General features: G+C 45.7%; 2 protein-coding genes and 1 non-coding gene across 4 annotated transcripts; 1 reads left to right on the top strand and 2 right to left on the bottom strand.

Moving 5' to 3' along the window:
* Positions 1-2,714: 2,714 nt before the first annotated feature.
* On the top strand, positions 2,715-6,640 carry aqp10b (aquaporin 10b). The gene is made up of 6 exons (XM_075450458.1): positions 2,715-3,014; positions 3,487-3,613; positions 5,393-5,530; positions 5,827-5,945; positions 6,131-6,348; positions 6,439-6,640. Exons 1-6 carry the CDS (start codon positions 2,715-2,717, stop codon positions 6,638-6,640), a joined length of 1,104 nt encoding a protein of 367 aa, XP_075306573.1.
* A 582-nt stretch (positions 6,641-7,222) lies between these two features.
* Positions 7,223-15,489, bottom strand: znf687b (zinc finger protein 687b). Of its 2 annotated transcripts, none has more exons than XM_075450450.1 (10): positions 15,386-15,489; positions 12,336-14,684; positions 11,706-12,001; positions 11,433-11,617; positions 11,005-11,181; positions 10,733-10,895; positions 10,036-10,434; positions 9,779-9,879; positions 9,320-9,407; positions 7,223-9,116 (listed from the first exon to the last, which is right to left on the bottom strand). In XM_075450450.1, the coding sequence occupies exons 2-10, from the start codon at positions 14,668-14,670 to the stop codon at positions 8,514-8,516; spliced, it is 4,347 nt and encodes a 1,448-aa protein (XP_075306565.1). In that variant the 5' UTR covers positions 14,671-14,684; positions 15,386-15,489; the 3' UTR covers positions 7,223-8,513. The 2 variants fall into 2 exon arrangements, with proteins under 2 accessions (XP_075306565.1, XP_075306566.1); XM_075450451.1 differs by having other exon boundaries at positions 11,706-11,968.
* Positions 10,531-10,666, bottom strand: LOC142368356 (small nucleolar RNA SNORA13). Its single transcript, XR_012767325.1, has one exon. It is a non-coding gene; the product is annotated as a small nucleolar RNA SNORA13 (small nucleolar RNA).
* Positions 15,490-15,618: the final 129 nt, after the last annotated feature.

Genomic DNA, 15,618 nt, shown 5'->3' with positions numbered 1-15,618 from the left:
TGTAAAGCTGTTTTCAGTCGGTGTCTTTCCTAATCATATGCATTTTAAAATAGATGGATGAATCAATACTATTTGCTCTAGTACAAAATTAAACCCCTAATATAATCAGTATATCATTATAAACTCAGGCCGATGATCACTCAGAGTCTGTTTGGATTGTTCTCACTCTCAGGGCTGAATGAGAGAATAAACAGGGTTGAGAAGAGACAATCTTAGGGTGTGCGCATTTATGGCAAAGAGAACAACTATAAAATTAAATTGGGAATATTATGGCTCAAAAAGCGTTTGAGGCTTTTCATTATTCATTATTCCTGTAGCCTAATGCTGCTGCACAGCTGATCTTTAGTTAGAAACCTCAGGCCTCAGGTCAAGCCTCCAAATCTGTTAATTTTTTCCTTATAGTTCTCTTATTAGTGTGTTGATGCTGAAAAAAAATGATTAACTTTTGTCAAACTTTGGGATCAAATATATTATATATCAACTTTTTCCTTCCGTATCATGCATGTGCTTGATTCTTAGTCTCTCGTTTGTTTTGAAAACATTTTGAACACACACACTCAGCCTCAGTGGAGCAAACTCGCACACTCTTTTTTTCTGCATTTCTCCAGTCCAATTTATCCGTCCCTCGTTTTTCTTCTCACCTCGGGACCATTTCTTCCATCTTTCATTCAATTTTTTGTGACATATTCACACCATAAAAATACTGTTTTCCCCGAACAAATCGACCCGTGTAGCACGCGCAGCCATTCGTTTTCCCCCTTTTTATCTATACCAACCCCAATATTGAACAGAAACCACTCGAGATCTGCTGGCGCAGTCAAATATCTTCGAGCGGCGAACCCCACCCCACAGTTGCATGAAAATTAAAAAAAATCTGACCCTGTGTCCTACAGTATAAATTTATTGAGTACATCCGACTTTGTTTCGGGAAACTGCATCGAACCCCAGAAGTCTCAATCCCTCGTCCTAACTTTCGTCAGAGGAGAACCCTTCCGTGTCGGAATTCCACTAATTTTATTTATTTATTTAGTTGACCCCCCTCAATTTGGGGATTTTATAAACTACTTCGGCCACACTTAGCTATTAGTGCACGGAAAAAATTTGAAGACAAGCTCCCCACATGGGACATTCATTTATAAAATGAATTTATCTTGTCACTTTGTTCGAATTCACTTGTCAGGACACTTATTTACTTTCCCTGCGTGTAACTCTGTGTTTAAACACTGGACGTGTCACCATTCAATGCAAACAGACAGTACATTAACACTTGGATTTACCATGACCAGAGGACAACTTAATTCAGACAACTTCATTTAGGTTATTCAATATGCAGAAATTTCACATTTATTCATTAAGTGGTGTTCTGCTCACCTTTTTTCTTGGCGCCTGATTGTCTGAAAAAAGTAGTCTCTCCTATCACCTCGAGGCGTCCTCCCTCGGATGGGGGTCGGTCGCACGGCACGGTGGTCCTTTAGCCTTCGAACCTCGTGTCACGGCACCATTTATTAGATACGGTTCTTTTAGTAGGAGGCTCAAGAACTGACCGAAGTAATTCAAGTGAAAATGAATTGTTTATTTGTAGTCACACATCAAAGCATATCAGCGCTGGGCTCAGTGGAACAGAGCTCCCGCAGGAAGTCTGTCAGACTGGCCCTGATTTCCGGGTATCATCTGTATTTATAGCATAGGTTGGACTCACATTCGACCGAGTATGATTGGACATGAGTAGGTTCAACATGCTTCGTCATATTCTCTGGATCAGCCCAAACCAATGTGTGTGTGTGAATCTGCCCTTGCTTTCCCAGGCTTTCCTCATTGTTTTGTCGTTCTACTCCTGGATCACTTTAGGTCATCATGGAAAAGTACTGAGACTATTTCATTTATAATGTCTAAGAACAAAGCCAATTTTAACAATCCCCCTTTTGAAGTGATTTTATCATTTCAACTAATTCAGTTAAATAACTGAGGTAGGAATGTAATATTCTGTATTGTGTCACATCTGTATTACCAGTAGCAAGACTTTAGCAGCCACCCCCCAAACTGCAAGAGCCACTTACCTTTTAAGATGTAGCACAACCAGTTAGGAGATATCTGTCATCCCCCTTTTGATGTGACTTCATATATCATTATGTAAGCTCATGTGTAAGCTGGTCTTCTTTGCAATTAAAAGCAGCAAGCAAATCTTCATTGCACAGGCATGGAAATAGTAAACATAATTGTAATGCTTAAGCTACACCTTCAAATCAGGAATATGCCATTATTTTACTCGGAACAGAAACTCTTTCCGAGAGGGTTGGAAAAGTACTGAGACTATTTCATTTATAATGTCTAAGAACAAAGCCAATTTTAACATAACTTTGCAAAAGTGCCTCACTCTCAAAATACTCAAGTGTGGTCATCCTTTCACAGTCTGTTTTACATTCTCTGCAAAGTTGTGACATAAAAGCTGATGGCAACCTTGCTTAAAATCTGCGGATGCGGTTTTTACAACAACAAAGCTCAGCTGAAAAGCAATGTCAAGAGTCTGGCTCTGTTTTTTTTTTTATCAAGAAAGGGAGTAATTCAGTCAGAGTAATAAATCAAAGAGAAGGATCAATCAGAGCCAATTCCAATCAGCTGCTGTCAAAGCAAACCAGTAAAGTGAGCTGCTGTCAAGCTTCACAGAGGTACAAAGAGATGATTCAGACCTTTCCTGTTGTGATTTGGATCTCAGGATGTCCTACAAAGTGAACTACTATCCTCTCCTGAATGCAACACCCCAGCCAAGCAGTAAACTGTGTGACGTAGACTATGGCTCCAGCATGAAAGGGCAAACTCTGCTCAGTGAGGCAGAGGGTGCAGAGCTGTCCAGGACGGATCCACCTGATTACAGTGACCCATCTCTGAAAGCTCACCTGGGCCAGGACAGTGAAGAAGAAAACTCAGAGATGCAGAGGCTGCTGAAGAGGTGCCGGATCAGAAGCCAACTAGTCAGGGAGTGCTTGGCTGAATGTCTGGGAGTCTACATCCTGATTGTAAGTATTTATTTGCTGTTAACTTTGGGAAGCTGCCAAGCAAAGAAAGTTCAGCTGGTTACTCATGAGTAAACAAAACGCCAAGTGTTTAACATGGTTTCTTGTTTAAAAAAAAAAAAAAGACAAGCCTGTGCATCTGTTTAGTGAAACTACCCAATGGATAACTTTTATAGGACTTTGGCCGAACAAATGAGTTACAGTGACTGAGGGGGGAGGAGTGGGTGAGGTAAAAAGAGAGGATCATGTGCGAGATTGGTGGACAGTGTTGCTGTTTTATCTCTGATGCCTGTCAAACCAATGAACATTTACAGCACAGATCATAAAGCACTTTGCTCAGACATTAAGTTCATAAAATAAGTTCAGAGTAAATATGAGCAAAGTTTTTTTGTTTTTTTTAATGGACACTAACGGACAAATACAATCATTAGTTTGGACCTGTGTTGTGACACCTCTTCATCTCCTGTCATTGCAGCTGTTTGGATGTGGCTCTGTTGCCCAGGTGACCACATCTCAAGATAAAAATGGCCAGTACCTGTCAATCAATCTGGGTTTTGCTCTTGGAGTAACATTTGGGGTCTTTGTCTCTCGTGGGGTCTCAGGTAAGAGACTGCAGACAGTTATTAGAAGGTAAATGTTAGAAGGTTGGACATTGTTTTTCACATCATAAAGTGGTGAGAATTTAAACTTTGGCATTTCAAAACAAGTCTGTGTCAGTTGAGGCTGAAGACGAAGAATCTCTGCTTGATTCAACAACATAGAGCCACCAAGCACAACTTTTGCTTAATGTAGGTCACAGGTTTGTCAAAGAAAACAATTTTATTTTTATTTTTTTTAAAAGGATGCACATGGAATTTTTTTGTAAGGCCAAGATACAAGTTCTCTGCATATCACAAAGTGCACCTTTTCTGTCCATGGTAGCAGACCCTGGCCATCTTGGCATCTATGGACTTCTAACAGTTGCATGCACATCTATTCATTTATCAATTTTATTACTAATCATCAAGATACTCGAAATCAAACCGTGATTTAGGATAAAATAGATTTTTTTTTTTTTTTTTTTTTTTTTTTTAAAAGGTGAGGACAGACTCCTTGAACATCTGTCTGTGCCAAGACCAAAACAAAAGTTTAACTTGCATTACAAAAGTCGTCAAGTCCATCCCTCAGATTCAGCTCGGAGGTTCACTTCCTTTTTCTTTTCTCTCCTTTACAGCGGTCTTATAACTTTTGTTTTAGTACTTCACTTTTTGTCAGCTTCCGTTTCGCTGTCCGCTGCTTGAGTGCAGACAAACCTGTCTGTAACTGTCCTGAAGCAGCTACATTAGTTGCAAATATAGTATCCATGTCTGTAACTGATGCTCGATTCATTGCAAAGGGCATTGGGTTTCGCTGGCACCTTAAATTCTGCCTGACGCATTCACTGTCGTCAAAGAACGTCGCCCGATGCTGTGAGACAGAGCTGCTCTCGTGTTGATCAGGTGAAAATGGCCTCATTCAGTTAAAAATCAATAGAAATAATGAGCGGCTCTCATGAATGTGCTCATTTTTAACGTGTTTGTGCAAAAACACTGGTGGGCACAGATCATATCTTAACCAACTCTGCTGTAGTTCAGCCAGCAGCTGCCTCTCAGGACATCCCGCTCTTTGTGGTGGTGGAAACCGAACTTTACTCTGCTGAACAAATGGAACATTTCAACTTGTTATCTCAAGATTACATAAATTTATCATCACACAAAACTACCCTTATCTCAAGATAATGAGGCAATCAACTTCTGATCTTGATGTAAAGCTATAAGGGAAATAAAATTCAACTATCTCGACTTCCATAGACACAAATTTCTTGTTGGCTGTTCAAAAAAAAATCTAATCTTAGTACTAAGATCTGCGAAACCGTAATAAAAATGTCTTTCACTTCCTGTTTGGGTGGATTTTTCATCAATTCTTCCCACCAGCAGCTTCTATCTCTGAGACTCTTCGGCCATCTTGCATGCACTGGTGTTTTGAAGTATGTCCACAAATTCAAGTTCAGGATTTCAAAACCTTCCTTTTTCATCTTTTGTGGTAGACCGTTGTGGATTTTGAAGCGTTTTTTTTGTACTGGGATGTTTGCTGCTTATATTCTAGTCTCTTCCTCCTTCTACCACTAACATTGGCACCAAACACATGCAACTAACTGCAACACAAGCTCCAAGCATGATTGGTCCACCTCCATGCTTAACAGTTGGAGACGTTTTCATAAAATTCTGCAGCCTTTTTGTAAATTGATTTATTTTCTTTTTTTAAATCCATACACATTTTTTGCTCACTGCAGCCACAAAAAAAAATATTTAAATCTAATCAGTCCACCAGTTTTAAGATAGATCTATCTATTTCTTTTGCAGGCGCTCATCTTAATCCTGCTGTGTCTCTGAGCTTGTGTGTCTTGGGCAAACATCCATGGATAAAACTACCTTTCTACATCTTCTTCCAAGTGCTCGGAGCCTTTCTGGCTGCAGCCACGGTTGGTCTGCAGTACCACAGTGAGCCTTCAATGTTCTTCAGATGCATGGTTACAGTCGATGTAGTTTCTTAATGTAGACAAATAACATTTTTTTAAAAGAGATGATTTAGATGAAGCAACACTCGTATAAAAAGTTCAAATATATCTTGAAGCATGTTTTTTTCTCTTTAGCAAATGATACATTTCACTGGGAGCCATTACTCGTGTGGACTGATGCATTTAGAAAAAGTATCATTGTTCAAGCTTACGAAGCTGTATATTATCTGGGCATTCTGAATATCTGTGTTTGGATGTGCGATGATGAAATGTCTGCAGACGCCATCCTAATGTACAGCGGGGGTCAGCTGACAGTGACGGGTCCCGCCGCCACAGCAGGTATATTCTCAACCTACCCAGCTGATTACCTCAGTTTGTGGGGAGGAGTCATCGACCAGGTCAGTTACTGTCGTCGTTGTCATCATCTTTAAAAAGGCCTATCCTTGTTGCCATCAGAATCGAGGGTGAAAGATTGGCAAAAGTAATTTGATATCCAGAAACTATATACACATGAATCTTGTATTAATTTGTGGGGCCTATAAGGTTATTCTGCTTTCTGCATAACCGTTTCCATGTCTTCCAGGTGATTGGCACCGCTGCTCTGCTGCTGTGTATCCTGGCTCTCGGGGACCAGAGGAACACTTCAGTCCCCGACTGCCTCCAGCCGGTCCTGGTGGGAGCGTTGGTGCTGGTCATCGGCGTCTCAATGGGCTCAAACTGTGGATACGCCCTCAACCCGGCCAGGGATTTTGGACCTCGATTGTTCACGTACATCGGCGGCTGGGGAATCGATGTTTTCAAGTAGATATTTAAAAAAAACATTCCTGCATAACCTTAATGAATGCAATGGCAGTTAAGACTTTTTTTTTAAAATCCAAACTCTTTTCACAGGGCTGGAGGAGGCTGGTGGTGGGTGCCGATCGTGGCTCCATGTGTTGGGGCGCTGCTGGGGACGCTGATCTACGAGCTGCTGATTGAGGCTCACCATCCTCCCACATCGGACGAGTGCCAGACATCATGTCAGGAGGCCAATGAGAGCAAGACGGGGCTGGAGCTGGAGGGAGTGATACCAGAATGTGGAAAACCGACTTAGTGGCAGAACTGAGCCATGTTAAAGAGGGAGGAAACCGTGTGTATTGGGTTAATGCAGTTTAGCGACTAAAGCAGTCTTTCAACGTCAGAAGCTCTAGGCTTAGATTTCTAAAATCTATTTGATTCCACAGCTAAATCTTTGGTCAACTGCTGTTAAACTGCTATGAAAATATATGAAGGGTTGGATGAATCCTACTGAACTAAAGGAGCTCTCCAGTAAATATCTACAGGTAGGATGGGCACAAAGTCATGCTATTCTTATTTCTTCTGAGGGAGACTTTAGCAATCCTGGGGCTTTTCATCAAGTGGCTTTATCAGGGAGAAAAAAATGCTAAAAGGGAAATGTTTGCATTGTAACTGCTAAGCTAAACTATTTAATAATGGTGGGAAATTTTATATTGTCTCGTGTCACTTAACTATGCTTCAACAAGCCTTAAAGAAATGCTCACAGGGTTGAAGAAACGTCTTGTTCAACAATATTGTGAGTTTTAAATAAATGTAACCTTAACCGAGTGCTGAAAATAGTCCTATGTGCAAACAAGGCTCTGAGGAAGACTCCCATGAACCCATTGCAGCTGTTGGATATCTTTTACACATTTATTTCCAAACAGCACAAAAGTGTATGGCATTTCAGCAAGCAGACCACAACCATGGAAAAGAAAATGACATGACATTTCCACTATCGAGCTATATAAATATGATATGACATATAAAAGATACAAAAAAACCAAAAACATCCACACACAGGCCTCCGTCATGTGACCACAAAGGCTGGAACATACAAAAGAAATGTGAGTACAGCAAGCACTGATCCTGTAGATACAAAAGAATCGTCTCAAAGAGATAAACATTTGTTTTCATACACGTTAAGACAACACAACCCCCCACGTTCTCCCTCTGCTTTGTAATTACAAGGTGTATCTCTGGGGGGGATTTTTTTTTTCTTTTCTTTTAAACTTCAACTAGTTTTGGAAAAAAGGGAACGGTACAAGTACAAATACTATACGTATTCACATTATAATAGCAAGTTACTAAAACCAGAATGCTTTCTTTTAGTGTAACTATGCATTTACATGGCAAAACTCGTACACATACACTACTGACAGGAAGCCTGACCTCCCCTCGTCTTCTTCTAACTTAACAATTAACAACATCACACATTATTCACACTACACAGGCTACAGACCTCCTGTAACCTTGTCGCCTAATGAAATGCCATCAGTGTTTCTCATCTCATATCTCCGTTGCTCTAATCTGACGTGACAGACCCGCGCGAATACCAACAGCAGTAATGTGTTTCATATAAATAAATAAAAGCAAGATAAAAAAAAATAATTAAAAAAAAAAAAAAAAAAAATCAGTGTTAAATTCTCCAAACACTCCCTTTCATGCTTCAGATGTCTCGGCTTGATCGGTTTTACGAGCCTTTAGAGGTGTCTGGAGGTGTTAAAACATGACCAAACGTCGGAAAAACAAGCATGGACTTTGAGGCAAGCAGCATGGATATAATGTGGCGTAAAGAATATCTGCACTACAGCTCTAAGGAGTGCAGTGGGAGGTGTGTGTGTGTGCGTGTGTTACATTTAGAAACAGGCATGTGGCTACAGTCAGTGCAGTGAGAGTGGTGGAAATGGAAGGACAGGATGTATTAGAGTATGGCTGATATATAAATGCTCTACTCAGGGAAATGTTCCTCACGAGTCTACCACAGGTGAGTTCAGTAATCAAACATGCAGTTACAATCGCACAGAAGGGGTGCCATAGAGAGGAAAATGTTTGTGGCTGCTAAAAAAAACGGCACAGGAGCAGCTCTGTGTTTCATCAACATTCATATTCTACAGCCCCGTCAGTCTCAGGCAACACCCCCACCCCTCCTACTGGGGCTTGTCCGTCTTGTGTGCGGTGAGGAAGGCCATACCGTGGGTCCTGAAGTGGGTGTTGAGGTCAGAGGCCTTGTCGAAACGCCGACCGCACACCTTGCAGATCAGATTCCCCTCTCCGTCCTCGCCCTGTGCCTGAGGGGAGGCGGCAGGGGAGCCGTCGGGGGAGCCGTGAGCACGGGGGGCGCCGCGTTCTGCGTCGCTGTGGGTGTCCCGGACTCTGTGAGTGATGAAGCGGTGCCTGCTAAGAGAACCGGCCGATGCGAAGCAGACGCCGCACTGCAGGCACTGGAAGGAAGCGGTGTCTCCCCGATGCTGCGGGATGTGACGCTGAAACTCCGCCCCGTCCTCTGTGGAGAAGCCGCAGGGGACGCAGCGGAAGATGTTGTCTTCCTCCTCTAGCTCGCTCGGCGCCGACGATGTGGACGCCATGGACGCCCTGGTTCTCTTTGCAGGACCGCCGCCGCCGTCTTCTGTGGCGTTTTCCTCCTCATCTCCTGCCCGGCCTGCAGGAGGGCCAACTTCGCCGTCCTGCTCTGACGAACTGCCTGCTCCTTCTGCCCCTGTGGCAGCACGCTTCCTGGTGAGGGGGGGACCCTGAGGGCCACAGCGAGGCTTAACACATGCACTTCAAATTCTATCACTGTGTCCCAGTACCGTACTCAACTCAACATAAAACCTGTGTAGCTTATGAAGATGAACAGTCAAATAATGCTAACACTTTTGATTTTGGGGGTTTCAAATAACAATTATATGACCAAAACCTGCTCAGAATGATGTAGAATGTAAAACGGACCCACCTGTCCATCTGTTGTTCTGTGATGGAGCCGGATGTGTTTGTCCAGCAAGAACCGGCTGCCGAAGGTGCGTTTGCCTTCTGTGCAATATCTAAAGAAAATAATCACACAGGCTTCAATGAACATCCACCAATGACAGGTCAATATTTAAGAGATTTGAAACCCTGTCATTAGCAACTTTAAAAGATAAATAAATAAACACACCAGTATAACAGATTCTTCATACTGAACTGAAAGACTTTGGTTCTCAAAGGAACAGTATCCAGGACTTTGAAAATGTATAAATTGAGTAGTTAGTGCTCTCTGCTGGTCAGATTATATAGTGGAGTCACTTAGAATAAGCCCAGAGTAATGGTGTTTCGGCATTTTTATTCCTCTTAACGCTCTAAGTACATATCTGTACGCTACACTGAGAGAATTTTTGCTTCAATCAGGCCTGTAATGAAAACTTAAGAGACTCACTGGCAATGGAAGACTCGTTTGTTGCCCTCGTGAATGACGCGCTCATGACGCCGCAGACTGGAGGATGTGCTGAAAGTGCCGCCACAAATCCGACAGGGAAACTGTGGAACACGAATTATAAGACCCAATGAATCCCCCCAGAAAATGTGTCAGTTTATCTGTCTGCTCGGCAACCTGTTTTCATAGAAACGTTTTCATCCTCGCAATTAGTGGCTGAAATAAACGGGCTGAATACAATCTGGTGCAACATGTCCCACCTTGCCGTGCTCCATCTTCACGTGACTCAGGTAGTCTTCGTTGTCAGTGAAGGTGGTCTGACACTGAGGGCAGGTCCACTCTGTCGGGCCGCTTGAATGAGCGCTGCTGCCCCCTGCAGCGGCGGCGGCGGTAGTAGCAGAAGCAGCAGCAGCGGCGGCACCGGAGTGGCCCCCTGGAGCCTCGTAGTCCTCGTCCCCCTCGTCGTCGTCATCATCTTCCTCCTCCTCTTCCTCCTCCTCCTCCTGTTCCCGCCCCCAGTCCTCGCCATCAGAGGTGTCCGGCTTTCCAGAGGACTTCGATTTGAGGCCAGACGGACCGGATGCGTTGGCTGAGGCTGAGGGGGGATTAGAGGTGTCGGGCTGAGACTCTTGTTTGGCTGAGGGGCCTCTGTGAGCAGTCTGAGCGGGACGACAGGAGCATGATGTCACAGCATAGCACTAAATCTATTCAACAATATCTGACGCACTACTTCTGAGTGGGGCTAATTACTGAAGTGCTGTACTTGGGACAGAACTTAGGACAAGGTCACCAGTGAGGAACCTTGCTAAGGCTGATCCAATATTTGATGTATGCCTTTGCTGACACCACATTCATTGTAGAAAACACATGAACGGGCAACACAAAAAGGCAATTATGTGACATGATGCTTCATCTCAAATTTGTGCGGTATGAAAAGGATCCTTTCCAAAAACGTACCTTAATGTGCTCCATCATGGAACCTTTCTGGGCGTAGAGTTTGGTGCAGTCAGGACACTTGAACACATGCACTTTTTGCTTGGCTAAATGAGTGTCAAAGTGCATGTACAGCAATGGTTTTTGGGTAAAAACCGTATCGCACATCACACACTTGTAGATCATCCTGCGGAATCAGAAAAGAATTCATGAACACGGGACACCAAATCTCAAGCCTGCTCTGACGTTTGAGAGGACAAAAGTTTGCTCAGGTGGAAATGGTGCACGTAACGTACTTGGCCTGTCCTCCAGTGAGTGTCGGGTGCTGGGTGCTGATGTGGCTCTGAGCGCTGGGGGAAGACTTGAATGCCATGGGGCAGCTGGGGCACTTGTGGAAGACCTCGCAGTGAGCAGTCTGAATGTGGGACTTGATGGAGTTCAACCCTCCAAACACGACCTGGCAGCTCGAGCACCTTGACAAAGCAAAAAGTGACAATGTTTAACTCCATAACTCTCTTTAACCGACTCCGACTTCATACTGTCCCAGATACAGTTTGAGCATCTCAATAGCGCCTGTACAACTTCAAGGCAGTCAGAGTTATTCTTATTTATAGGCACAAACTGGGAAAAGTTGCATCTTGCAGTAATATAAACACGATGCATTTAAAAAAAAAAAAAAAAGAAATGACTAAAACTATTTCTCAAACAGCACACAGCTCCACACCTGTAGCCGATGCGCCTGGCAAAGTGCAGACAGGCCTCCTCCAGGTGGGTCTGGAAGCTGGCCTGCCGTGCGATTCCGCCGCACTCTGGACAGACATGAGGCGCTCTGTGTTTATGGATCCTTTGGTGGGCGGACACGGCACATGAGTTGGGAAGCATCATGGGAGGCGAGCACTGTGTACACGTCTGCAAGATGTAGAAAAGGAAAATTTGAGCAAAACGTAATCAGTGACCGGCTGCAGCGCAACACAGTTCGCTCATCGCTTAGACTCACCGAGTTGGGAGCCCCTCTAATTTGCTGGAAGTGAGTGACCAGCTCTGTCTTGCCAGAAAATTGCGTTTGACACTCTGGACATTTGAAGTTGTTGTACTGCAGCCCCTCAGCCTTCTTGCAGGGCAGGGGCATCAGCGCTTGGGGGCCCTGGGGTGCGCGGCGGACAGGCCGAGGCTGAGCTGCTGCCGGAGACGATGCGTCTTTCATGGGGCTGGAAGTGGCAGCGACGGCTGCGCCCCCTGCTGTGGCGGAGGGTGAGGAGACTGGAGGAGAAGAGGACGAAGAGGAGAGCAGGCCTGGTCAGCCAAAGGGTGGAGAACAGAGGAGACAAATGGGTGATGGTCAGGGAAGATGACCCAAACGTGAATGGAGGTGTGTAGTTTTTAAGGTTGATACATCTTTTGTGACTCATCAATCAACAAAAAGAGAAAAAAAGAGGAATGATGAAGTCATGGTTAGTCTTTTGCATTAGGAGTTTTGATACTATTTGTCATTTATCCCAAAAAAATTGAAAGTTTTTGGTCAACTCGACAAAACAGAATCGAAAATGCTTAACGGGCTCAACGATTAATAGCAACAACGAACGGCAGATTGTGAATCAAAATGACAGCGAGCTGCGTCTTAACTTACCACCAATTGGTGTAATGTCTTGCTGCCCAATCATCTGCTCCACGGTGACGGGCCTCATGACCAGGTGCGAGCACTGCATGACCAGCCCACGCTCCTTGTGTTCCCTCGCATGCAGCAGCAGGCTGCACTTGTTGAAGAAGGCCAGCCTCTTGGCGCAGTGGTTGCAGGTCACCTCGATGCGGAGCGACCGTCGGTCGTAGTGTCGTGCCAGGCTGCGCTCCAGGGCGAAAGCGTCTCCGCACTCCAGGCAGCGGTATCCTGTGGCTGGGAGCGGGAGACCCCACTCCGGCGGTGGAGGGGCCGAGAGGTCGGGCTTGTAGCTTGGCAAAAGGTTTTTGCTGTTGAGGATTTTGTTAAAAGCCTCAACCAGACTCGACTGACTCCGGGAGATGACGGCTCCTGTGCTGTTGACAATGGAGGCGGGTTTGTTTGACTGGAGGGTGCTGCCTATGATGGTTCCGCTCCCTCCGTTTGCCGTTTTGTTGGTGGCTGTGCGTACACTTATCCCACCAGCAGCAACTGAGAACTTGGGTGATGAAGCTGCCCCAGGAGTTACAGGCAGGGCAGCAGACTTAGTGATGCTCACCGCAGTGGCAGAAACCTTTGCCTTGTCAGACGAAGCCATTTTGTTTTGAACTTTAGTGGCAGCTGCGAGCATGACGCTGCTGGCTGCGAGTGTAGACACTGGCAGAGCGTTGAGAGCGCTTACTTTCTGGGAAGTTGTTGTCATGTGACCAGGAGAAGCCTCAGCTTTTTGGTTTTTGTTTCCTAATGCCTTACGCTCCCCAGTTTGAGATTTAGAGTCCAAGCCCTTCCCTGCAGCACCACCTTTAGGAGCTACCCTTGTCACAGTTCTGGTGATTCCACCTGTGGAGGTTTTGATTGTTTTTATCCGAACTTTGAGGGGTCGGGACGGAGCTCCAGAGGCAGCAGGTGCAGAGATACCCGTTTCTCCTCCGTCAGTGGAAAGGGGTTTCGACTTGTCCTCACCCACCTCCATACTTTCCTCACTCGCTTTCACATTTTCTCCCTTGTCAGCCTTAGCATCAACAACCTTATCTATCCCATTGCCCACCTCCATCTCTTCCTCCTCCTCTTTAGGCTCCCGCAGTTCAGAGGGAGGTGGAGAGGAGGCCACAGCAGGGCTCGAGCATCTCTTCGCTGTGACTTGAGCTGTTGATTTTGGCATCTCTGGTTCAGGGCTTTCTGGTGAGTCTCTTTCTTCAATGACATGTTCTGGATGTCTGTCCTCCACTTGGGGACTTTCTGTTGGGACAGCCTGGGGGGTTGATGAAGTCAGAGATGACCCTGAAGGAGTGTCACCTGGTTTAGGTTGAGATGCAGCAGAGGAGGTGGGCTGTGAGACAGAATCAGACTTGTAACGGCGGCTCAGCTGAGTGCAGGTTGGAGAGTCGGGGCTCTCCTGGATTACAAGAGGACTCCCCAAATCTGGGTCAGAATCCTCCTCATCCACCTGCGGGTGTTGAAATCCAGCAGAGCCACCTTTGGGGGCTCCGTTAAAAGGCTGAGATGAGTGCAGTGGGTGAGATGAGGGCGCAGAAGGGGAAGCTGAAAGCAGAGGCTTGGAAGGTGGAAAGAATGGCGAGGCTAGTCCAACAGGTCCCCCAGCAGCCAGAGGAGACGAGCCAGCTGGCAGAGAGGAAGAAGAAGGTAATGATGCTTTGACCCCATCTGCTCTCTCTTGAACTGTATCCTGCTGCTGCTGATGTTGCTGCTGCAGAAGCTGCATCTTCCTGGCCCGACCCACTGGATCTCCGGATCCCTGCGCCACAAGTGGTTTAAGTCTGTTGAAAATATTCCCACCCTGCTTGTGAGATTTGGCCGTACTGGCACCTGCTGGCTCGGACACTTTAGGGGTGTTCATGGACCACGGCGCACCGTTAGACTGCGCCTGGCTGAGGGGAAGCGGTGTGGAGACACTAGACACCCCAAAACCGTTATGGTTGAGAGCCTCAGATTCAGCCATCCCAGGCGCACACGCACCAAGTCTGGGACCCACGTCTACCCCCGTGATCACGTCGATGGGATCCTGGTCTGCGTCTCCCTCCCCTCCATCTACAGTCTCATGACGGACTTTGTTCTTCACAATCACACTCACAATAGAGGTGTCCGCCTGGGAGTCTGAGGGACTTGGCGGTCTCATCGCTGACCCAACACCCACCACGCTATCCGGTTTACCAAGGGGTGCACCTGCAGCTCCATGGGGCCCCTCTGCCTCGTCTGGGGCAGACTGGATGGCCTCTTTGGCATCTATGTCAGGAATGTCAAATGCTGCCAACAGGTCATCGAAATCTGGGGTCTTCATGTCCCCCATACCGGGATTGACTCCTGTAAACGCAATAAACAGACTCGGTAAAGGAACACAACCAAATACACCAGCATGAATCTGCCTGTGTTGTTACCAATGAACCAGGCTGCAAACGGCATTTTAAAAACATTTTTGTCTTTAAAATGTATGGTCATAATAAATCCAGCACATTAAATGTCATGCATGCACATTCGCTCATCAGAAACTGGCAAGCTCCAGCAGGTTAGCTTGTCATCAAGGAAGCTGGCTGACTACAAGGATCCTGCACTAGCATGTAGTTAGCCAGCTAGTGCGCTAGCGGCGGCAGTGCTGCAGCCAAACCCATCTCTGGTGACAGGCTCAGCACCTTTTTTTTACCATGAATGAAAAACACTACTCCAATCATGCTTTTAGTACATGCTATGTTGTGCAGCGGTGGACATTTGAGACACGACTCGGTCGAGAGAGCGTTTTGTAGCAGCGACCTCCGTTATTTTTTGCTAGCGATATTCAGCTCCGTCTGAAGGCTGCTGGCTAGCTGGCCGCTGCGCTCCAGCCAAGACAGAGAGGGGTCATTTAGCTAACTAGCTAGCGTTCGCGATTAAAAAGCAACCGGAGCGGTTTGCTGAGGTGTGGGTTGACAGAAGACTAAACCCGGTGATCGTAGGGTCGACGATGTCACAGAAAAGCGTGACTGGGGAGGGGACTTTCCTTTAATATTTCATGTATTTTGATTGTTTACCTGGATATGCGATTCCCGACTATCCTAGCTCGTTTTCAGCTGAAAATGCTGCGCTTCCCGTCACGTGACCCGGGACATCCTATCAGGCTGAGATCGCGCTGGAAAAATGCATGGAGGATGCTGCAAACGACACGTATGTTCATTTTAACTGGGGGTGCCAAGAACAAACTAATTTCAAACATCTAGTAAGGAGAGCTGCTTGAAGCTAAGACAGTGTTATCTTCATTAAACTG

This window comes from Odontesthes bonariensis, chromosome 18 (assembly GCF_027942865.1).
Source record: "Odontesthes bonariensis isolate fOdoBon6 chromosome 18, fOdoBon6.hap1, whole genome shotgun sequence".
NCBI lineage: Eukaryota > Metazoa > Chordata > Actinopteri > Atheriniformes > Atherinopsidae > Odontesthes > Odontesthes bonariensis.
Note: the sequence above shows the minus strand (reverse complement) of the source record. Positions and strands in the feature narration are given on the sequence as shown.

Coding starts and splice junctions, on each gene's coding strand:
- aqp10b (XM_075450458.1), top strand. CDS start 2,715: ATGTCCTACAAAGTGAACTACTATCCTCTCCTGAATGCAACACCCCAG. Junction 3,015..3,486: donor TGGGAGTCTACATCCTGATT/GTAAGTATTTAT, acceptor CTGTCATTGCAG/CTGTTTGGATGTGGCTCTGT. Junction 6,349..6,438: donor TGGGGAATCGATGTTTTCAA/GTAGATATTTAA, acceptor CTCTTTTCACAG/GGCTGGAGGAGGCTGGTGGT.
- znf687b (XM_075450450.1), bottom strand. CDS start 14,670: ATGGGGGACATGAAGACCCCAGATTTCGATGACCTGTTGGCAGCATTT. Junction 11,618..11,705: donor TTAGAGGGGCTCCCAACTCG/GTGAGTCTAAGC, acceptor TACATCTTGCAG/ACGTGTACACAGTGCTCGCC. Junction 9,117..9,319: donor ACAGAACAACAGATGGACAG/GTGGGTCCGTTT, acceptor TGTGGCCCTCAG/GGTCCCCCCCTCACCAGGAA.